Below are 25,564 nucleotides of genomic sequence, written 5' to 3' on the forward strand. Positions count from 1 at the left end.
AGTAAATACAATGGAAAACAAGATGCAACATAGGTTTCTCTCACTATAGCGGGAAATGAAAAACCCGGAGTGGAGTTGGAGAGATTACAGAACGCGTTGAATGGAGCGATAAACTCCGGTCCACTCACAGAACTGCTCCAGTCCAGTTTTCACTCTGTTGCTTGGTGAGGCAACAACGCTTTAACTTCGTTTAGAGCATTAATGGAGAAAAAATATACAAACTTGACCATTTTCAGAGATGTTGATATTAATAACTGAACTGTTTTATAAAAACAGTCCTGCTGTTGTAGCCCTTTTGAATGCTGAACTGCTCTTGTGATATTTGCTTAAATAACGCAATCCCAAACCCTGTGTCATTGAACTATTTCAAGAATCAAGTCCTGGACAAACTGTTCCTTTAAACTTCTCTGAGTGTGTGTGTGTGTTGAATGGAGTGTCGTTTTTTCAGCGCTTAACTCCTCCTCTGCATTCTGTTGTTCCAGCGCGCGCACACACACACAGCGCTGCTCGCGCATTCCCCATCAGCAGCTCAACGCACAGGGAAACGGAGCCTCTCCGCGTCTAAACACACCGTTTTCAGTGCTCGTGCATTAGCTCAGCAAACATGACAGTCGTAATTCGCAATATGGAAGAAACGAGCAGCTGATCTGGGGAGGAATTAGTGTTTTATGTGACTAAAACACGTCTTTGGGATAGAGACTACTGAGGCGCGAGACCGTTGTTGCAACTTTTGTTGCAATCAGCACGCGCGTTTACTGACGGTTGCGCGTTTTAAAGAAAAAGTCGCTGAACTTTTGCGCTCGATTTTGGGATGTAGAATCGGAGGACAATTGTTTCGACTTTTTTATTCGTGTCTGGTGAGTTTGTCAGCGGAGGACACAGCGCTTCACGTCTGGAGTTGCGTTTGCAGGGAAACTGTCGAGCTTTGTGTGATCGCTTCTTAAAGTAATCATGGACAAATTGGATTTAAATTCATGTGTCAAGGATTATTTCTGAAAGCTCCTGTGTGTTTGCTTGCATTGAGTGGACCGTTCCGTTCTCGTGCACTTCAGAGTCAACACAAACTCTTGATTTTGTTACAGTTGCAAGACGCTCGTAAACATGCCACAGCTTAACGGAGGTGGAGGGGATGAGTTGGGGGCGAACGATGAAATGATCTCGTTCAAAGATGAGGGCGAACAAGAGGATAAAATCTCCGAAAACGTGTCAGCCGAAAGAGATCTGGACGATGTGAAATCTTCTCTAGTGAACGAGTCGGAAAATACCAGCAGTTCATCCGATTCTGAGGTAAGTCAGACACCACCGCGTGTTGACAGACGCATGGATGTGGTTGTTGCCGTCGGAAAAATAACTTTTCTGTTTTGTTTTTCTCCGTTTCTCGTTCTTTCCTTCAGCAAAACGAGAGGCGCCCTCAACCAAGAGTTGATCTTGAAAGTTATGAGAGAGCCCGAGAGTATTTCACTGAAGGTACGAGGAAACCGCTGCTATGGCATGCCGATTTAGCAATTATTCATTAAAAACTAGTTTTTGTTACTAGTAGTATCTTTTTCAGTTTCACTTATAGCTATTCATTATATAACAGTGCTTAAAAATATATATATATATATATTATCTATTTCAGTAGCTTACTTCTATTTGCTATTTATTTGGTGTGCATACTAATAGTAACATTTTTAATACGTTTTCTACTGTAATTTATATGAATTTTATTTAAACTATTAGGTAGCCAATTTAACTAATAATTACAAGTAGGCTAATAAAGCAACTGAAATTTGTGAGATTACAATTGTCATCGTTTAATATATAATTTTGATATATATTAATGTAATAAAAAAATTGACCGTAATATCCAATAAGTTATATTATATCTGGAATAGATGCTATTTTTTAAATAAAAACATAAATTGTACTATGCCATTTACAATTACTAGCAAAACTAAACTTGGTAGCAGAAACCATTAGAATATATACTAGTGGGAAGTGAGCAGATTATATCTGAACCACAAGTTTACATAGAATTCAAAAGGAAAATTGTGCAGTTTGTTACCAGTAGCAATTACTTGCAACTAATGGGTACTAGTGTTTAATGAGTAGTTACTGGTGATTTATTTTTTTTAAAAGATACTAGCCAATATTGGATTAGTAAAAATTATTTAAAAAAAAAAACAAACTACTAGCAACATGTCAGTACAAGTAAAAAATATCAGTAATATGAATAAACGTTGATACAGCTTGCCATACTTGTTCTTTACTTAACTTTTGTGTCCACACATTGATCCCTAATAATTCGTCTCTCCACTGTCAAGCTTTGAGAAGACAGCAAGATGGAGGATTTTTTAAGAGCCCCCATTATCCAGGCTACCCGTTTCTAATGATCCCAGATCTTGCCAATCCTTACTTGACCAACGGCGCCTTGTCTCCAAGCGCGAGAACGGTGAGTGCCATTGAACACACTGTCTGCCTCGATACATCTCTGGAGTTTTTTAAGAGCCAGAGAGAAACATCATGTGAGAGTTTATAATGAAACCAACATGTTTCCTTATAAAGGATTCATTTGTAAATCTGCACCGATCAAGCACTATTTTGAATATGTTGAAATATGTCATGTCGCCTTCAATATCTGCAGTCATGATCATTCTCAGTCAGCTAGTTGTGTGCTTAAAAAAATCTGCCTCTTTTCAGTGAGTTTTAGCGATTAGGATTTAGTAGTTTACCAATCAGTTTTTGTAATTTGAAGTTATTTAAGGAATATGCATCTGGAAGTGGATTGCTAATGTCAGTTTAGTATTAGTTCATGTTTGAGGCTATTAAACGGTTTAATTGGTTTTAATTGTGTGCTTCAGCTGTTTGACTTGTATTTGACAGATCTCTATTCATTTATTTGTGGTGTAGGAGATCATGTCTTGTTATCGCCATCATTTACCGGATCAGATTTGCCAAAATCTTGCATCTAAAGTATTTTATGGTGTTTTGGCCCCACATTTCGGTATCTAAATACGCTGAAGATTCCTCATGTTTGTCTGTGAAATGGTTGGCTAATTGATCTAATACCCAGTGAATCTAATTCGGTGCTGTCTGCCACTGGGCTGTAATTAAGCAGTTTCAGGCTGCTTGTTTAGACTTCTTTAAAATAAGATTAGTCTGGCCGAGCGAAGAGGTCTGTCACAGTGAAATTCTATCTGGGTGTTCGCTCTTCTTGTCTGAGCGCTGCAGAGTTTGTCTGTTCTCTCCCTATAGATGTGTTGGAGTTTTGTGTCCATGTCTGGGAAAGGTTGACTGCCCTTTTAGCCCCAGCATTGGGTCTTTTCAACCCAATTTGCAAAGAACTCAGCAGGCATTCATGTATGGCTTTGCACGCGGTGTTATGCGTCAGCGCTCTACAGAAAAAAAAAAAAAGAGAATGAACGGTTGGGTCTTTGAAAGCCTCAACCGGGAGTGTTTTCTGGCTAAACCGTGAGCCATCTCCCCAAATCAACACGTTTTACAGCCATTGTTTATTCCGGAGCTCAAATCCTCCTCCTTTACTCTGAATCGCAATGCGATTTGATTGGACCCAGCCAAGCATTTAAGCGAAAAGTTGCGTTTTCTCCCCTGCCTCCTCCCTCTAGACACTCGCACAAGTTTTACTTGGCCCCTCTATTTCTTTTCACTCGCTCTCCCTCCTTCCCAATCCCCTCCATTCAGTTCCTGAGGCGTTAGTCTTACATTGTCATTCTGAGTGAATGCTGATGACTTCATTGAGATCTCCATAGGCCCTCATTAGCCTAATGGCTGCTCCTTACAGACAAGTTGCATAGTAGTTGTGGTACTTTTGTTCCTTGGCCTATAGAGTGTTGTTGTGGGTAGAGTCTATTGCTTAAATTATCCTGAAGGAACATGGTTCATCCCACCCTTAAAATCGCCTCATGCTGTACCTGCAACGAGCGAACTTTCCTTTATGATTTTTCTCAAAAATCATTCCATCGCAGACTCAAATGGTGAATTGAGCCAATGTCAAGCACATCTCACGACTCAAGCACAGAAGCCCTCTGTTAACTCTAGTATAATGTGCATTAAGGAGCCAAAGGCTAATATGGGCTTACTAGCAAATATTCAGATGATGTCATTTAGGATGAGGATTATAACTTATTTTAATTCGCTTGCTGATTGGAGACCGTCAAAAGATTTGGTTCCCAGAGAAAATGACCCCATACCCGAATGCATCCAGATGTGAGACAAATATCCACGCAAGACTCATCCTGTTTTGAAAACGAGGCATCTAACTCTTATTATTCCTCACAGTATTCAAATCGCAGGAGTTCATAACCTCCAGACCCCGAGCAGATTGGCACTCGTGTTTTATCTGAAAGTTCCAGAAATCAGATCATCCCGGAGTAAGAGATATCTCAAGCAGATCAGGTCTTGGCCAGTGTGGACCGAGTAAAATGGGAGGTCATTGAGGCAGAAGAGCTTAGCCTGTCAGTCGGCACCTCTCGAGCGAGCCGAGCGTCAGACAATGAGTGGTTGGCATACTTCAGATATTTACACACTAATCTTAAGCTCTCGCTCAGACAGCCTCAGTCACAGCTGTCAAAATCACATAAGGAAGTTTCCAAACAAAGCTGAGGAACCCGTCAGAATCTGAATGATATTCTGTTACGCTCAAACAAATGCACAAATGTAGAGTATGTTTTCCAGGGAAAAGCATGAGTGTATCCTCTTTTTTTTTTTTTTTTTTTCGTAATTTGACTAATTTGACAATGTCATACTAAAAGGTATTCAACAGTTTCAATATGTAAAGTGGAGAATCTGAGGAACTGGATTGAATATAAAAGACTTCATAGAATGTTCTTTGTCAGAATGTTCTACCATGTGATGAAATATTTAGTCTGTTTCAGAAGAAAAGGTTTTTTTCCCCATGGCAATTTTTCTTTTTCTTTTACAGGAGAAACAAACTCCGAAGTATTTTGGTCTCTTGCTTTTATATGGTGCAACTACATATTTGTACCAGTGAAAATGAAATAAAATCATTCTCAGGTTCACTGCATAGATTAGTTTTATATTTATTTTCTTAGCATGTGCTTTTCTAAGCTAACCGTCTGTTTGGTTACTACCGTAAAGTGCACAAATCATATTACAGGAATCTGAGAATACACAACGCTTGCTAAGGCAGGCCTTGAATGCCAAAGTGAAGCCTAAAGCAGTCGCAAATAGAGTAAACTTCTAATCATGTCGCTTCTAAACTAATATGTACGTTTCTTGTGCTGTTGCTCTGATATCCCTGAGGTGGAGTTGAAAAGCTCTGAATTCATAGATTTCATGTAATATTTATAGTTGTAGGAAGGATAGATTTGCCAACGGGAATGTGGAGTTTTGAATACCTGTGGCTTTACTTAAGAAGTGCAAACAAAGAACGTTGCTTAATCCTTAGAATTTCTTAACATTCTTCAGTGACAGTAACACACATATGGGCATGCACGCATGTGACATTGTGATTAATGAGGTTATTGTTGTTGGGTGCTGTGTGTGTTGTATTATATTTAGTGCATGATGTGCTTTCTATTTGTATCTATTTAGAAACTAAATATTAAGAATTTTGAATAACCTAAAAACATATTTTTTTAATTTAATGAACTTATTTTAATTAATATTTAATAATATATAAACTTTAACAAGGAGTTCAGAATGTGTTTCCACCAGCTGTTTTTGACAACATTATGTAAACTCGGTAATTGACTAGTCGATTTTGAAATGTGTAATTTTGCCCGTCTCTCCTTTGGGGCATTTAAATATCAGTCTGAAAGCTGTTGCATCTGTAGGTGGGATGTGTGTGTGTGTGTGTGTGTGTTGAGACCTACACTGTAATTCAGATAACTAACCTTGAATGCAGCTGTGAATGCTTAAGGCCTTCATCACATATTAATGAAATCCATCAAAAGCAAAAAAAATTCAACCCCCACCAAAAACATAACTTTTCTTTAAGTGTTTTGAGGCCTGATAGGCAGATCCACAAGATTAGCCATTGAGCAGTTCAGACCTCACACTTCTTGTTTGACATTTTAAAATTTTTATTCATGTAGCGGTGAGGGCAACGGTCCAGATAACTTTGAAAAGCATCATGTAAGAGACGCTCTTAGTAAAAACGGAAAAGAAAACAGTGAAAAAGAGCTGAGAATAGGACAGAAATAAGTGGAAGATGGAAAGAAACCGAGGTATGAAGTGACAGAAGGGAAAGATGTGGGGAAACGCAGGCGTGCAGATTTCCCATAATTGATTTAGGGCCTGCTCCGAGCTGACATTCCTCAATAATCCAGTGGGACTGTTTTTAAGGATCGAGTGTGGCGGCCAACCAGCTCTACTCTTCTCAGTGCTTGTCACTGAGATGAATGCTCAAGCCTAGCTTGAGGAATCGTCTGCTAGGGGTTTGGTGTTGGAAATTGAGAGAACTTGATATGTGGAGTATTCAGAGTATATGCACAATGCTTTTGTTGGAGAAGCAAAATTTAGCCACATTGTGAAAATTAAGTACACTAATGTGGCTTCCTAAAAATGTGAGGCAATAGAAAAGTGTCAAAATCCTTCCTTATTTTGCAAATTGCAAGTATGAGACACATGAGAACTTTGGTGCTTATTTGAGCAAAATGTGTTCAAATAACATTTATCTACATTGTGAAACTTATGATTATTTAAAACACTTTTATGTGGCCATTACAGTTTCTAGTGTGGCATTAGAAAAGTGTCAATCCTTCCTTTGTTGCAAATTGCAAATATGTGACCCTGGAGCACAAACCCAGTCATAAGTAGCACGGGTGTACAGTATTTGTAGCAATAGCCAAAAATACATTGTATGGGTCAAAATTATTGATTTTTCTTTTAAGCCAAAAATCATTAGGATATTAAGTAAAGATCATGTTCCATGGAGATATTTTGTAAATTTCTTACCGTAAATGTATCCCAACTTAATTTTTGATTAGTAATATGCATTGCTAAGAACTTCATTTGGACAACTTTAAAAGTGATTTTCATAATATTTTGATTTTTTTGCACCCTCAGATTCCAGATTTTCAGCCAAATATTGTACTAACAAACCTTACATCAATGGAAAGCTTATTTTTTCAGCTTTCAGATGTATAAATCACTTTTTATTTTTTTTATAAATGACTCTTTTGACTGGTTTTGTGGCAGGGTCACACATGAGATTCTGAACACATAAGATAGATCGTATTGAACTTTGGTGCTCAATTGGACAAAATGAGTTCAAATCCAGCTCGCAACACGTCAGAAAGCCAAAAATAAAGTTCTGTCAGTATAGACAGTCAAAAATAATTAAAGATAAACAGTCATTGTCCTGTATTACAACCTGTTCCCTGTACAAACCACAGCAATGCCTCTCTTCATTTTGATGACAGGTTTTGACACGGTGCGTAATAATGTGTTGTAAACACACTGAATGGATTCAGTCCTAAATGGTTTTTCATAGGCCTGTGGTGTTTCCTAACATTGTATTTTTATGCACATTTACATGCTGAAATGATTGTCTGGTCAAGTCTTCGCTCTCCAGGAAAAGCCATTGAAAGACTTGGTCGTAATCGGTTTTCAGACTCCTTTTTCATTCGATTTTGGTCTCTACCTTCCAACGCAAAAGCTTTCAGTACAATGCCGTGTTGTTTTAATGCTGTCGGGTTTTGGGCCCGAAAAAGGAACCAAGCGACTCGCCAAACCTTGTACTGTGGCTTTTGTGTTGCGGCGCCCACATCGGCAAACAAACACACCTCAGTGGAAACACATTTTAAACTGTTTAGTCTTGTCTTTTGGGGAAGATTAGCACAGGGCACACGTGCACACAAACACACGCTTTTGTAATGCCTGAGCATGTCATCACAGCTCAGACCACATGTCTTTTACGGCATTCCAGGCCTCCGCTGGGCATTTTTCCACATTCAGGTGTTCTCACTCTGCCAGCAGATCTTAGCACTTAAAGTCTTTGAGACACAGTTGAGTCAATAGTGCTATTGTCGGAGTGTGCGTATGTGTTTTTTTTATGTACATTTCTTATGTGAGTAAACTGTTAGTGTGTTTTCAAGACGACGGCTGTACCTGTAGGAAAAACGACAAGTTTACGCACCCTCGTGTCGCTCATATGTTGTTTTTTTTCTTTTCCATCAAACACAAAAAATAGAATTTTAGCAGATCTGTGAATAGGGACGGATGCTGTCGAGCTCCAAAAATAACTAAAAACACAGTAAAAGTAATTAGTAGACTTGGAATACAACACATGTGTCACATGTACTACGTTATGATAGTTTTATGGTCATTTTTGGACCCCTGGTCACCATTCAATGTATGGAAAAGAGCAGCGTGAACATTCTAATAAACATCTGCTTTCATTATTCCATAATAGAGGGCTTAGGTTTGAACTGAGTTAACGATCTCATCTCCTGCCTCTACATTGAGTGTAACTGTACCTTCAACAGATTGAACATTATGCTTTGTGTATTTGCTCACCAGTGAGTGACCGAGAGATCTGTTGATGGCAACCTGAAATGTAGTTGCCAAATGTTCTCTTTGTTGATACTGGTATCACAACTGTGTAAACAGTGTTGACTGATTTCTGCATGTTTTCTTCAACCTTTTAAAACAATCTACTCTCCTATGGTCAGTGTGTGAGATGTGACTAAAGGAACATGTCTTGGAATATAATAGCATGTTTTTGTTCATGCTTTTCTTCATTCCATTAGACGTTTGAGAAGACAACTAGTAGAATTTTAGTCATAGTAGTATTTCAACTGATGCAAATAAATTGCTGTGAGGGATAACAATTAGGTGTGTAATATGTTGTGATTTCTTGAAGTCCTATTTCACATCTAATCTCGTGATTTATTGTCCAGTGCAAATGTTTTGGATCCTTTGGAAAATCTGGTTTATGTTTTGGAACATGGTTTGCTAGTCATTAGTTGGTCATTAACTGTTTTACCACACACTAAATGAAAGTTTGACCACCTAACGCTAGTATAAATTACCGGGAAGTGGTTTATTATTGGTCTTAGATGATCCACTTTGGACCAGATATAAGACTGCGGCCTAACGAAGATGGTTATTCCAGCAGTGGAAAGACTTATTTCAGTGATATTCAATGATGTTTTGGGCCTCATCTATAAAACACAAGCTTATCACGTTTGTGTATTACATTCATAAATCCAATGAGTAAAGCGTTAAAGGGATCGTTCACCCAAAAATTAAGATTGTCGTCATTTACTCACCCTCATGTTCCTCCAAACCCATAAGACTTAAGCTCGTCTTTGAAACACAGATAAAGCTATTTTTAATATTTTCACATCTTTTTGTCCATCCATTGAAAGTACATGCAATCAACACCTTCACACATCAAGATCTGAATCGAGCAAGCCTTCTAAATCGATAAACAGATTTAATTAACTGATATTCACATATATAAACACTGATCAATTTACATACACTGAGCGCGTCAAATATGGGCTTGGAAGGACATTGAGTAAACGATGACTTGAGTTTCTCGAATAATGATTGAAGCTCAATAAACAGGTTGTATTTCTGTCTTTCACAGATTTTTACTTTAGCACCGAAGCGTTGAGTTTTTTTAAATGATGTTGCACAATACAGAGCAGCAAACTTCTGTTGAAGAAACTTTTCTCAGTCACGTTGAAGGTTCTTGTCAAACACAAACTCTCCTTAAACCCATCAGCCATTCAACTTGTGTCCTAGAAAAACTACCAGTGCATCGTCGAGCGTGTTCACGCGCTCTCTACTCTTTGAATTGTGTGAAACACTGCCAGCCTTGCCCTTCCCTCCTCCTTCCTTTCTCTTAGGAGAGCGGGAGTTGGCGTCGACCCCTTCTGCCACCCATAGCTTGCCCATCATCCCTCCCTCTGTTCCGTCCCTGCCATTACATATTCTGTTTATAGCCTTCACTGGCTTTTCAAGAGCCGGGCCCTTCAGGAGAGATTCAACCCCCCGTGAGGACTGGCAAACCAACAAGCCTTCCTCACACACACACACACACTTGCTACGTTCAGTGACATCAATGAGAAGGCCTTTGAAGCTGCTTGGGATGAGCATGTGTATAAATGTATTTTTTCATCAATTTATTAATCTGAAGCGGGCGCTTCGGAGTTGTCCAGGTTCTGACAGAAGCGGCACTTTGAGACGCCCACTTTAATTCCGCGCTGGGATGTTTTTGACAAGACACGAGTTGTTTATTCCATCTTTAAAGTCTGTATCGGACTTTCAGGGGGCTGGTGCTTATTTCCAGTAATACACACATACACACATCTATCTATCTATACATACATCTATCTGGGACTGGTACAGCAACTCGCGTTTTTTCCTTCGTCTGAAACCAGCTGTTCATAAACAAGTGCGTAAGTAGATTCGGAGCAGATATTTATCATATTGGGTGACCACATGATTGGGAATATATGTGAAAGATTGGGAATTTGTGTCACAATAGGTTCGAGTTGGTCACATTTGCCAGAAAACTGTTTGATTTGAAAAATTACTTCTGTGATTCATACTTAGGCCCCCATGAAATCCATTTTATTTTTTTCCAAATTCTTTTATTTTTTTTAACATTATAATTTATCTGATTACATTTTTTTTTTTTACATTTAATTTTTCTAGTCTCTATTGGTTAAAATAAATTGTATTAATCAGAAAGCTACTTAATTGAAATCATGAAACGTACACAATTTAACAGCAATTTATGAAAAGTAAAAAAAAAAAAAACTTTTTTTTCTCAAATTCGGTTATATTTTTGTATTCTGTTTTCCATTAGTTTTCTAGGTTCCATTTTAATGGTTTCATTAAATTTTAACAATCAAAAGCATCTCTATATAATTTATTAAAAAAAAAACAATTTACCAAAATACTTTTACCCCCCCCCCCCCACCAAAATACTTTGTCTTTACATTTTTCTGGTAAATATTCCTTGAAATTAATGTTTTAATAATAATTTTATTATTAGTTGTAGTACTATCATTACATTCACTAATATATTTGTTTATTCTGATGGGTTGCTGTGAAGACTTTTAGGTTTCTTTTACCTTAGGACAATTTTACTCAAAAGAAATGGTAAAATGCTCATGAAGTGACTTTCAGAGCAGTTCAAGAGATTGTTCATGTGTTCATATTTTGAGGTGGCAGAGGCTGATTTAAAATTTGTCAAATTCCATGACATTCCACAATAAACAGTAAATTAAGTTTTTATAACTGAATTCTGCGATCCAGTCTTTGTTTTACGCATCACAGTCCCTAGATGCTTTGCTACAGTATTGACAATACACAATGGACCTTCTTGCCCTCGAAATTTGGCCAAATTGTCCGTGACCACAGTTTAACTCTTCACTTATTTCCCGTGTTAGTTTTGCTCAGTTTAGGGGAGCTGGCTAAAATCAACATTAGCTCAGCAAATACACCCACTAACCACTATGATCTAACATTAAAAATTATGGCTAAAAACAGGACGGCCGCCTAAGGATACAGTGACTTTAGAGGAGCCTTCATTACTGTGGGAGTTGATTTGTTAGTTCAGTGTCTATATTTGTTAGCTGGTGGTGTAGTGGGCGTTTTCAAACAGTTTACTTCTTGTGATGGTATGCTGTCAAGTCACCTTTATTTATATAGCGCTTTTAACAATGTAAATTGTGTCAAAGCAACTGCACAATATCAAAAAAGGAAAATAGTGTGTCAATGTAAAATGAGAAGATTAAAAAAAGATTTTCAGTTAAAGGTATTTCATTATTGAATTGAGTGATGTCATCATCCAGCTCAGTTCAGTTTAAATAGTGTCTTTGCAATCAGGTCGACGATATCGCTGGAAATGAAGTGTCCCCGACTAAGCAAGCCACAGGCGACAGCGGCAAGGAACCGAACTCCATCGGTGACAGAATGGAGAAAAAAACCTTGGGAGAAACCAGGCTCAGTCGGGGGGCTAGTTCTCCTCTGGCCAAACGAACCAGCAGTTCAATTCCAACTGCAGCAAAGTCAGATTGTAAGGGCTCAACTGGTTCCAGTGGTCTTTCCCGATGGCTGAGATGGTCTTTCCTCACTGGGGATCTGTCTCTGGCGCTCATCTCGGTGTCCTGGTCTCCGCTGACGTTCAGGGCTGTAGAGGTAGTCTCTGGGTGCTCTGTCAGTCTAACTATTTCCTTGCATTTATCACATGTGAATCCCTCATCACCGACAGAGAGAGATAAACTATACATGTGACATGAAGTGCAAACAACAATAGCAGGAGAAGAAGCTATTACTCACCGTGACTGATGAATGATACCAATTTAACTTACCGCTTACCACTGTTGTTTGATGAACTCGAGAAAAACGGAGCGAGAGAGAAATGAAAACAATAATAGACGCGAATAGAAACGCGAATGGATCCGCGAGTAACAAGCTAACCAGCTGATGCCCTGCACTCGCAGTTTTAAAACGCGAACGATCAAATTAGATTAGTTTGATAGATAATACCAGATGTCTTTCTGTTAGCGGTCTATAGAGACTTTTGTATGAGAGCGATGCATTTATTGAGTGTGATTTGAAGAGTGACACTCCCCTGAATTTTTAGACCTTAGTCAGGAATGATGTCGTATTCAAAGTAATGCGAACACAAATGTGTGGAGGAATAGTAGTATCGCTTAAAATAAAAATGAAACGATCCATTATCAATGTGCTCAAAAATAAAGTACATTTTCAAATTTTATTATAACTGAAGATATTTTAGTGTTACATCATTGTACAAAATGCTTCTGCAATTAGTTACAATTTAAGATTAAGATTACTTAAATCCAAATAAAATTAACCAAACATATTTTAAGTCAAGCATAAACACTTACTTTAAATTGAAACAATGGATTATTACTTAATATACATTTTTCAGTTGTGATAACTAATTGCAGCAGCAATTTTTTTTATAGTGATCTAACGGTCTATAAAAAACTTCATTTAATTTGTCAAATTATTAAATGTATTAAAGTGATCTATGAATAGTAGTTTCATTAAACTTATTTAACAACATCTTTAAACATGAATATAATAGTTTTATTGAATGTCAAATATTCTGCTCATCTATTAAAATGAGGCCCTCCAAGTGTTATTTTATTATTTATTTACTATTTTAGTAGTTATTAATGTTTTAAATTACCTTTTATTTCCAGTTCTCATTTTTATTTGTTTGTCATTTTTATTTACTTTTGTCCTTTTTATTCAGTTTGAATTTTTTATATTTCTATTTAACTTTAACATATATTAATATTTTGTAATTGCAGTATTGGTTTTATTATTTTTAGTACTTCAGCTTTTATTTCAGTTGCATAGGTAACATTTCTAATTTTAGTTTCATTTTTATTGCTCCTATTTAGATTTTATTTCAGCTTTTTTACAATTAATAACTTTTATAATAGATTTAGTTAACCGTAAAGTCATGAGGGTTATGAGGGATGAAAGAAGAATGCATTCAATCTGTCATATTGGCCTACGCTAGGGGTGGGCGATATGGGAAAAATATCATATCACAATTTTTTTTTTATCACGAGTCACGATTTTAACGAAGAAGGTAACAAAAAACAAAAATAAAAGTCATGGCAGATATTTAGGCCAAAGTGGGCGAAGATAAAAAATCTTTGTCATCATTTTATCTTTCTTATTAAAAAATAAGAACAAAGATACACATTACAAATACACATAATATACAAATAAAACAAACAGTGCTTTATTTCCAGGTCCAATAGGTTTATTTAGCAGAGCATTCAATGAAATTGAATGAACAAATATAAAATAAAACACTAGATAGACTGATTCCTAAAGCAGCTGTATTAAAGATTTTCAGTCAAGAATAGTGAGTGATTTTTCTCTTTGCGTTTTGTTGTTTTGTTAACGTTAAATGAATAGTTCCCCCCAAAACTAAATAGTCATCTGTCTGTCAATTCTGTCGTCATGTTTTATTTTTATACCATCATTTACTCAAAAGTTGTTTTAAACCTGAATGAGTTTCTTTCTTCTGCTGAGCATAAATGCTATTTTGAAGAAGGTGGAAAACCAAACAGTTGCTGGTCCTCAGTGACTTCCATGGGATTTTTCTTTCCTATCAAAGTCAATGTGGACCAGCAACTGTTTGGTTACCCTCATTCTTCAAAATATCATCTTTTGGATTCAGCACAAGAAATTAATAGAATCCCTTTAAAGGATTAGTTCACTTTTAAAAAAACTTTTGCTGATAATTTACTCACCCCCATGTCATCCAAGATGTCCATGTCTTTCTTTCTTCAGTCGAAAAGAAATGAAGGTTTTTGATTAAAACATTTCTCCATATAATGGACTTCATTGGGACCCAAACGGTTCAAGGTCCAAATGACAGTTTCCTTTTCAACATCATTGCGTATTACATGACGTCACGAACGCGCATCACAGAACAGAGCAAGGCGAGCATTTGTGCTTATAAAACTTAAACTTTTTTATTTATTTTTTAAATGACCGATCGTTTCGCTAGATAAGACCCTTATTCATCGTCTGGTATCGTTTAAAGCCCTTTGAAGCTGCACTGAAACTGGCCTTTGGACCTTGAACCGTTTGGGTCCCATTGAAGTCCATTATATGGAGAAATGTTTTCATCAAAAACCTTAATTTCTTTTTGACTGAAGAAAGAAAGACATGGACATCTTGGATGACATGGGGGTGAGTAAATTATCAGCAAAAGTGTTTTTAAAAGTGAACTAATCCTTTAATGACAGTCGACAGGATGTTTAGTGTACTGTCCCTTTAAGAGCTGCACGCATGTAATATACAGGCACGCATCGGTTTCTTCTCTATTTTCTCTCTACAGATCCCAACTATTTACTTTCATTTTAGAGATAACCAACTTTATATAAGAGTCTTTATATAAACCTTGTGTGTTTTGACAGTATTAGCGCAAAAAATAAGTTAGTTGAGTAATCAGGCGCTGTTAGACAGGCTTTTTAGTGCGCGTGCTTCAGGTGTATGCGCTCAGAAAAAGAGCACGTCAGACCAGCGCGCGAATTAAACATTTAACCAGCAAGGCTTGTGTGCAAATAATGTACTTTTGCAATCGCGAATAAGTGCAGTGTCCTGTCAGAGTAACTCTACTGCTGTATGTCGTGTTGTACAGTATATAGAGACTGAGGCGCCAGAACTGTATTTGACATAATGTGTGCTGTAGCACGATACTACGATATTTCTTCAAAAGCAGATCGTGGAGACATTTTTATCATCCACGATCAAAAATCGTCATATCGCACACCCCTAGCCTACGCCAGCATGAACATTTTCCATTCACACCCATAGGGAAATGTATACCTCTGTACACAAAGACTTGGCCTAAACACTAGCACTCTACAATGTGGAAAATGCTTGGGAAAACAATGCAATGCACTTCGTGTTGGTCCAACAAGAAATTGCAGCTGCTCACAGGTCAAAAATAAAGCCGACCATGATGAAATACAGGCCTGTTTGTCTGTGCATGTTATAGAGTTCATGCTTGTCGTATGTCAAACTAATACTGACTCGTCACGTGCACTTTAAGAATACAAATATGCGTGCATGCACTTATCATATGTCCTGCTAATACCCACTTGCCCCCTCTATGCCGTGTGGTATCAGTGTTAGACCAGGTTAAAGCCCCCAACCGGCAGGCCAAGGTTAACCCCCTGTGGGCTGGAGGGGTGTGGGGGTCATCCATCTCTCTTCAGGGTGATAAGGGCTCTTTGCCTGATTGATAGCAGGGCTCCGCACAACCTCCACCCCCTCGACTACAGCAGGGCCCCTCCGGATCATGTGTGGCCCCTCACGTGGAGACCAGGGTTTTATTTCACATTAAGAGCCATCAGTGCTCTTAAAACCAGAACACTAAGTGCTGGAGTGTACGCTAATAAAATCTGATTGTGCAGAAAGAAAGTGAGAGTAGGGGGGTGTGAGCGAGGGCAACTCCCAACCAGACCTTCATCAGTCTGGTATTCCAAGCAGATGGTTTCAGTTAAAGCTTAGCGGAGAGAGTTGGAAAGAGGAGGCAGAGTGGGCCCGACATGCTGCACAGTTGGTGGGTGGAAGGAGGGAAAAGTGATAGTGATGATAAATAAGTAAAAGGGAAGGGGGTGAACGAGAGGAAAAGTGGAAGTGTGGATGGAAGAATATTAAGCTTAGTTGTTTCACTGTTGCATGAAAAATGGGTTGACAATGTAGTTTCTAAATGGAAGTTTGGACTGATGGTACATGGAAGATTCGTAAATGTGTCTGCATGTTTGACATTTTCATGTCGTCCTGTATTGGTGGATCAAATTGATTTGCTTAAGTTAAGTGATGATATGTTGCAACTTAATCTCCACTACCCACAATCCTGAAATGAACAACACCTCGAATTCCACCAATCAGAAAAGCTGAACACAAAAGAACTACTCCGAAACTCCAACTCCCATGATGCATTGCAAACATTATTGAATAAGTCTCTCTTTAATCTCAAGCAATTTAAACACTACCGTTCAAAAGTTGTTAAATAATCAAATATAAGTATTAATTTCTTTAAAAAAAAAAAATCTATATTTGACCATTTTTCCACATAACTCAAATATACTGCATTTAATGCTTATGATAAATGTATATGAATCAATAGTTTTATATTGTACTGTAGCTTTTTAATTTGATTACATAATTTCAATGTTTCATGCCCTTATGCTTTTGTCTTTGATTTTATATATATATATATATATATATATATATTTTTTAAGCTTTTTTTGCTTCAAGACCAGGTTTATAATGTTGGTAAAGGCATAAATCTCTATAATGAATCCCTAAATTAGTGGAAAAATAAGCTGCTGAAAGGTGGGCGGTCACTGTTGTGCTTGTACATAATCCAATCCTTGTATGCCCATGCCAGCCATTAACATAAACTGTCATCATCCCAGTCAGTTCTGTCTTCAGGTCAAATACTGGCATGTTGGAGCAACAGTTTGAAAAAGTAACAACGCATATATACTGGTTTAATGGTACAGGCATCTGAAAGTAACTCTATCACCTATATCAGTCCTGAGGTTTTATGCCAACACAGTTACACAAGAGCATGCATCAAGTAGAAGTTGGTTCACTTATAATGCCATGCATTGGCTTGTATATTGTTTTAAATATGTTTCTGATCTAATAAGCCCCAGACCTCTACTTTCACTATTATCAGTGTTGTCTCATTGCCCAGCATGAGCAGGTCCTCGTATGTATACACGTGGCTCTCTGGCCCTTGCACACCGTCACATCCAGATGAGGATCTCTGATCACTATCATATTTGTTTTAAGGCCCTGCTTCGGCCCACAGGTCAGACAGAGGCCACAAAAACACTCGTGAGCCGCGGCACTGGTATAGACAGCTGAAGCACAGCAGTGCTGGCATGCTAATGATAAGACGACACCTCCAGCGTTACACGTCCAAGAAAGAATGAAGCTATTCTTTCCCTCTAGGTTTATTTGTTTTGTCTTGCTCTCGGTAGGTCACGTATGTCCTATCGTCACAGGATATGCCCCTGTGCTCGTGTAGCACCTCCTGAATATCCTGCTCTGTTTTTCCTGCTTCTCCCCTCCATCCCGACTCCTTCCCCTCCTCTGCGCGGAACTCCAGATGTAAACGATTAGCTCGTTTAACAAGGCCGCTCCAGGCAAGGCGCTTTGCAACAACAACAGTCCCAAACGCTCGACTAGCTTTCTGTGCAGCTTTCTGAAGTATAAAACCATGCTAGTCACAGTTTCCATTGGATCCGTGAGATCTTGGAGAAGTAGTTGTGAATCTGTAAAAAGCACCTTTTTATATTACATTACACAGGTTTCTTGGTTTGGATCAGGATTGTCTGAATGAGGTGAAATAGATCCAGAGTAACCCAATTAAACATGTCCATAACTACGATAACCTCTGGCCAGATGAAATCCTCCTAAACTTTGAACAAACCTTAGTGTAAACTTGTCTAAATCAATTAGACTCATTAGATAGTCACAATGTTCCACCGTCTTGCTAGATTCAATTAAGACCCAGCAACAGATTCACTTTTCTCACCTATTTCCCATTTTTTGATTTAATGACTGGTTAAAACATTTGAGCGTAACACTGTGATATCTCTAAAACTATTAAGGTCAACAAAAATGATGTTTCTGACTTTCACACACATCTTGTCTGTGCTAATTCCAGCTAAAGTCCCTTTAAAGCAAGGTGGTTCGCTTGGCAGCCATATTGGTAGGCAAACAAATAGAGCTTCTACTTCCAATTTTTAACGCTTTGAGAGATCTGTTAAGGTCATGTTTCTGTCACATACATCTTGTCAGCAGCTTTCCATTACCTTTCAATTTGTGCAAACTGAAAATTGTGAATTGAAAATACGCCATCACAACTCCCATATATCGCAAATAAGTTTTTATGCTCGCATGAGGTGATTTTTCAGGAAATTCGAAAAAGGAATATTTCGCAAAAGTGCAATGTAAAAAGCCACGAGAAAAAAATTACCTTATAGTCGCATCACATTTGTAATATAAATGCCATCAATTCGCAATAGTTTTTTTTTAGACATTTAGAAAATATCGCAAAGCTTTTGCGCAAATCTGTAGTGGAAACGGAGCTAGTGCTGATCCCAGCCAAAGTCCTTTTAAGGCATGGTAGTTTACTCTGCGGCCATCTTGGTAGGCAAACAAACACCGCTCTCTTAACCCTCTTCATTGAGAGTAAATCACTCATGCAACTAAATTTTGCGCTACATGGTTAAATATTGTCTTATTAGCCAATGGCTAATAAATTGTTCGAGGTTACTCGCCAGCGATTGAGTTATAGGCTAACAATAAGTTTAGCACAGATACATTGTCATTGCTATACACCTAGAACAATTTTTGACAGAAAAAAAATGAGTACAGTCATTTATGACAAAGTGAACAGATAAAGTGCGCAATTCCTATTAATATCAATGGATTTACAGTTAACTGGTGGAATTCAGTTTTTTCACATAGTAAACTGAGGATTTTAAGATTAAGCACTAATACGTAAGTGGCATTTGTTAACGCACCTATTGCCATCCACTTTTTAACAAATCCGTCTGATCGAATACAGACATAAACAATATTCATGAGCCAAGCTGTCTGTTACACTTTAGCATGCTTTATGTGATTTTTTTATTTATTTATTAGTTTTATTGTTAGTCTTTACAGAAGCATTGAATTACCAATAATGTCTCAAGCACCACCACAAGCCCATAATTCACTAAGAAAATTACTTTAATGTCATATTTCAAGTCATTTCCAAATCTGAGAACAATGTTATCATGCATTTATCTCAAATCATGCTAAATGAACGGAGGGCAAAGATGAGTGTCTTTTTTAAGTATGCTTGTAGCTGACATATTATTAGGTATTACGATTTCTCTCATTAGTTTTCCTACAATTGATTCATTTCTTCCTCTCAAACTGCCTTTTCCCTAGCACCCCAAAATAAAACTGGATTTAGCTTGTGAGCTCAGGCCTTGGGATTCCCCGCACACGTGACTCTCCATTGTTAATTTCTAAGATGGGTTTAGCCTGTATTTGAGTTTCTAAGATCATTTTAGTGGAGCAGGAGCGAGGCGGCCATGGTGTGTTGTCCGCACAGCACTTAAGAAGGAATGTGTGCGTTACATTGGACTGTAGAGAGGAAAGGACAGTGTGTGTGTGTGTGTGTGTGTGTGTGTGTGTGTGTGTGTGTGTGTGTGTGTGTTGGCAAGTGCAGCACTGGTAGTGAATGGGCTCTTTGAGAGTTTTAGACTGGCATGTGTGACAGGACAAAGAAACCAGAGCAGCAGCTCAGAGTCTTACAGCTGAGGCATATATACACACACACACACACACACACACACACACACACACACAAACAAACACCTTACACTCGTTTAAACTTTACTGCTAGTACTGCGTCTTTTTCTCCTCATGCATCTCCTCATCACTCCTACTCACTCAATTATATAGCAATTCTATGCCTCATTCTTGAATGTGCTGTCATAGGAGCATGAGGTCTAGCTGGATATTTTTTGCCATTGGATGGAATTGTTTATTATTATTATTTTAATCAACATTGAGTCGGTTGACTTTATTGATTCAGTGCATGTTACTCCAAAGGAAAAATAAAATGGCTTTGGTTGACTTCACTCATCCTTGTTGGATTTTTCAACTGCTTTAGTCCAGCCATCTGTCTACATTACAGTACTTTTCGGTTTTTGGATTACATCAAGTCCTGATGGATATCATAAAATCCCATCCTAAACTCATTAAATCGGTTTCACTTACATCATATCAAATTAAAATTGCCTGAGAATATCCAGTTTTGTTGATATAAAGCTTATATACACAATACACACACATTTTGTTTTTGCTTGAATTGAATTGCCGCTAATTTGCGCAGGTAAAATGCGCACCGTGCTTTTACAAGCTATTTAAGCAAAGGAAAGTGAGGGAAAGTGGGAAAACGAACTAAAACAAACAAACTGCTTGACGCTGATTTGCAGCTAATTTGAAAGTGAAAGTAAAACGTTTTACAAGCGATTTAAAACCGAAGGAAAGCGAGGAATTGAGGGAAAACTCAAACGACCCCCCACCACGGTGATACCGGTTTTACCGGTGTTGTCACACGTCGATTAATCGGTGGGAAAATTTCCTCACCGTCTCTATATCTATATATATATATATATATATATATATATATATATATATATATATATATATATATATATATATATATATATATATATATATATATATATATATATATATATATATATATTATAAAAGCTGAATTTTCAGTATCATTACTCCAGTCTTCCGTATCACATGATCATTCAGAAATCATTCTAATATACTGATTTGATGCTCAAGAAACAATTCTTATCTATGTTGAAAACAGTTGTGCTGCTTAATATTTTTGTGGAGAAAAGTAATACATTTTCTTATTAGAAATTCAAAAGTTTCTGAATCGAACGTTCAAAAGAACCGCACTTATGTGAAATGCATTCTTTTACAACAGTAGTGTATTTATGTATATAATAGTGGTATGATATATCTGCCAGTTAGCAGATAAATCAGCCATAAATATTTGGCCATTTTCTGTCATCTTTAAATTTAAATTTATTTTTGACATTTTACCTTTATTTAGATATAGGACAGTGTAATGACAGGAAAGTGGGAGAGAGAGATATTGGGAGAGCAGGGTTGGGAAAGCCCCACGAGCAGCGCAACGTCGCTGTATGTCAGCACACTGCCCGTAAGGCTATTGGTGCCAAAACTTTTAAATATATTGAGCAAATATTGTTCAGTTATTGTGTGTGTATAAAATAAGTTTAAAGTGGCTGTTCTTGAGATGTAGTTTTAGATTACAGCTCACATGAACTTTTTTCCATTTGTGTGTGTGTGTGTGTGTGTTCAGCTGAGTCCGTGTGTACACACTTGTGTTTTATAGTTTTCCAGTCCCCTGCTCTGGTATTACTTATATTAGCTTAAGCTCAGTAAAAATCTTAAACAGGAACCAGCACTGTTTTAATAACTCATTCCTCTCTCTCCTCATCCCCCGTTGCTGTCTGTTTCTCTCCTTGTTCTTTAGCGGTTAATCTCTGACATGTTTCGCTTAATGCAGAATAGTTGCCAAACAAATGTGATTAAATGGCGCAGAGACTTTGACCCAGAATTAGTCTCACTGAGTAAGAACTGGGGCTGCGGGGTAATGCAACACCTCGTAGAGCTCCGGTGCCAGCGGCTCGCTTTTGGGCCTGTGTACAAACACACTACGACCCTGCTTCAGCTGTCACTCAATACTGTGTTTGCCCTTCAGGTTAACGATGCAAGGTCAAAGTTCAGGGTCAAAAGCTGAGTGGATTTCTTGAGACGTGTGCTTCCCACAAAGCCTTTTCCTCAGCACTAAGATGGATTGGTAGAGATTTACAATTGACTAATATTTGTGTTTTATGTAACCTGTTCACTGTAGTTCGGCATATCTTCTAGAAGAAAACCATTTTTGGTTTTTCAATAACAATAGGTCCTTGACCCTGAAGATCAGTCTTAATAGTTTCTATATAGGCTTAAATGTTTGTTTTTGTGTCATCGACTCTTCATTCTGAAGTGAAGTTGTGTGGTAATGAATCTTTAGAAATCTTGCCTGTCTTTTTGTCGTTTGAAGTGGTAGATTTGCCTTGATTTAAATACATCCTTCTGACACTTGCACAGTTCTCCTGAAGTCCAGGTCTTTGTCATTCATCAGATTCATAGCTTTGGTCTGAATGAGGTTTGGCTCTTTGCAAAACAAGATCTTAAATGTTTCTCATAATGCAGTTCAAATCACAATGACTGTATTTGATCTTTTTTGTTTTCTGTGACCTCCGTTTTATCCTTTCCTGTGAGCGTATTGTTTTCCTTTCTTTGCGTGTTTCATGCTCTCTCTTAGTCAGACTCTCTGGATGGGTTTGGTGTAAATACCTGTGATCCGGTGCATTCATAAGTGGCTATAGCTGTCGCTGTAATAGGGTGTCGAGGAGATTTAGTATCAAAGCTAGAAATCTTAATTCCTTCTCCATTGTTCACACCTCATTTTAATAGTGTGACACATTCTTGCTTTTCTACACAAAATCTAATTCCACCTTTACATGACATCACCCTGGTAGTTGAGTTGGAAGTCCTAACATATGTTATCAACGTGAGCAGAGCGCTGGGAGCTTTTACGAGGCCTTCAGGACGCCAGCACGCTGACGTAAATGTATTTAATAGCCATTTACAGTTTATGGCGTGGATATATCTCGTTCTTTGACTACTTGCAAAGTCTCTATTTTGACTCCCGCTGACGAAAAAATAAGGCCAAAATAGAAATTTGTTTTCCAAACGTTCTCACCATTCAAATCCACCTTGCGACACAATGAATTTCCACTAACGCTAGGTTTCTAATCCCATTCAAAGTCTTCATTCGTGAATAAACACAATAGACTTTGTTAGCTTGTTAGTTTAACTTGTCCATCTAATTTCTCAAACGTTTCACGCACACAGTCGGCTCCATTAGCGAAAAAGCTTATTCCTGTTCTGTTTGGCTTCCTGTCCATTATCCTTTTCTCAGGGTGTTTGTGAACCGTGTTGAGGAGGTGAGGGGGCTCCTGACCCCTCGGACCCTCGACCCGGTCCACGGCCATGCTACGGAGATCGTCTTTGGACCAGAACCTCACGCAGTCAGTGGGGCTGGATGCTGTTTGCTTTTCTCATTGTGTTGCGAGCTTTCCTGTTTGTTCTGCGCTAAAACAACACCGATGACGGAACAGGTTTTGAAGAAGGCTCACTGGTGTTGAAAGCCAAAGATTTTGGCCTGGGCATTACGAATAAAAATGATCTTACTCCTGAATTGAAGCGATCAGTGGGTAACAAAAGAAGTTCATCTGATAACTGAAAATCCTGTTATCCTTTAGTCATCCTCACCTTGATTTTTCTTTCTTCAGAGGAAGAAAAACCCGTTTTGAAGAACGTTCATTTTGCTCTTCCTGATAATAACAATGGATGAGGACCAGAAATTGTCAAGGTTCAAAAACATCATAAGCTGTCCATACAAATCAAATGTGATATAGCTTGTCTTATGAAGTTACAGTATAGCATTTTATGAGGAACAGATTAATACTTAACCTTGTAAAGCCTGACATGCAAAATAATAATCAGAAAAATGTCTTTTCATCAGGCTTTTATTTGATGCAAGAATATAGAGCTCATACTCAGGAAAAAAACACACGTTTTATTCATAGGTCTAAACTGAGCAAAAAAAATATGCCACTTTGGGGCAATTGCTAACATTTATGTGGCCAAAAATTTAAGATGAAATTCAGATTTGAAATCTTTTTTTTTAACAGTGTAGCGGATTTAATTTCATAAAATGCAGTTGTCACTCTGTATCTCCCAATAATATCTTTAAATGCTTACTGTTTTAAATGCTCTTATGATTAAAGCTCTTTAGTTTGCATTATTTTATTGTAATAAAATTACAGAGCAATGAACAAATAATCGTTCATTTTACAGTATTGTAAATAATAATAATAATAATATTTACTTTGTAAAAATGTCCATCGGGGTTTGGTTCATGTGTCTTTTTGCTGCGATATCTTGACTGATTTTTATAATTTTACTAAAAGGATTTTACTTGCTTAATTTTAACTCAATCAAATGACCGAAGATGGATGGTGTGCAACAGGTTTTTCAGCAAAATTTGTTGTTGATAAACTAGAAGCTTTTGATAAGGCTATATATAGGGTAAGTTATTGATTGAAAACATTGTTTTCATTAAATGGGAAAAGAGCAGCTTGGACATTCAGCGAAACCGAGACAGCCATATGGGTTTAGAGAGAGTCAATTATCATTTTTGGTGAGCTGTTCTTATATTTGTCTCTGTTATGACTGCGTGCCTGCAAGTACACGTTTTTGAGTCAGTAAGGGAGCTTCCTTGCTGTGTGTATACGTGTTTCATGGCGTAGAAGGATGTGTGGAGGGTTGTAAAGCTCAGTCTGCGAACACAGGAGGTCCGGGCCTGTTTCTATATGCCTCTACTGCTGAGCCAAACATACATCCAGCCCTCTATAGACAGCTGTGTGTGTGTGTTTCTGTCAGAGCGGCTTAAGAACGAACACAATCAGTGCTCTGTTTTCATAAGGCTTGTGGTATGTGTGAGCAGAAACAAATGTGTTTAATTTAGCCCTGTCTGTTCCTTCAATCTCTCTGTCCGTCTCTCTCTCTCTCTTTCTCTAAAGTGATGTGTCATGGCAGTGAAAAGGCCGGTTTAAATGGTAGCAGTGTGTGTTCAGCCTCTCGTAGCACAAGCCCTTATTGAAGAGCTGCACGATCAGATTTACACCCGAGCAAATATTTATTTTCTCATTTTCGGCTGCAGAAAACTTTTTAAAGGCTGGGTTTAAAGTGATACCTGTGCCTCATTTTGTAATCTTAAGTCTGTGTCAGCTATATAAACTAAACGCTCCAGTAAAATGGAGCCTGTAAAGTTACAGTGCCTCATACGTCACATCTGGACAGAATTTGTCAGACTGTAAATGAAGGTTTACAGATTTTATAGCAGAAACATAGTCTATGCTAGTTTGCAAGCATGCAGAGCCAATAAATACCAAGTATGTTGTTGTGTCATATGTACTTAAAGTTAATTTTTGTGTTTTTGTCATGGATTTGTTTACCAGGATCTGTTTTCATTTACATAACTAGCTATAAATGTTCAGTTTCACTAACAAAGTTAACTAAGCTAATTTGCTCAGCAGTATTTTCCATCAGGACCATTATATGACATTTGGTAACGTTTTATAATAAGAGTTCATTTTAACACTACATTAGTTAACATGAACTAACATTAAAAAAAACTTGCATTTATTAATCTGTCACTGTAAATTTCAACATTTACTAATACATTTTTACAGTTTTTTGTTACCATTAACACACTATGAACTGGCATGAGCAAACAATAATTTTTTTTATTAACTAATGTTAATAAAGATTTATAAATCCTGTAAAATTAAATGTATATTGCTAATTAATAGTATAATAATTT

The 25,564-nt window shown here is 37.6% G+C and overlaps 1 protein-coding gene across 1 annotated transcript in view; it reads left to right on the forward strand.

The window, feature by feature from the left end:
• The first annotated feature begins 499 nt into the window (after positions 1 to 499).
• Positions 500 to 25,564, forward strand: part of LOC306849818 (transcription factor 7-like 1-B) — a 61,077-nt gene continuing 36,012 nt past the window's right edge. Inside the window, exons 1-4 of the mRNA XM_079385143.1 lie at positions 500 to 857; positions 1,083 to 1,287; positions 1,395 to 1,467; positions 2,307 to 2,434. Coding sequence (XP_079241269.1) covers positions 1,102 to 1,287; positions 1,395 to 1,467; positions 2,307 to 2,434 — 387 coding nt within the window. The 5' untranslated portion in view covers positions 500 to 857; positions 1,083 to 1,101. The remainder of the gene's footprint in view (positions 858 to 1,082; positions 1,288 to 1,394; positions 1,468 to 2,306; positions 2,435 to 25,564) is intronic.

Source organism: Barbus barbus, assembly GCF_936440315.1.
Source record: "Barbus barbus genome assembly, chromosome: 29".
NCBI lineage: Eukaryota > Metazoa > Chordata > Actinopteri > Cypriniformes > Cyprinidae > Barbus > Barbus barbus.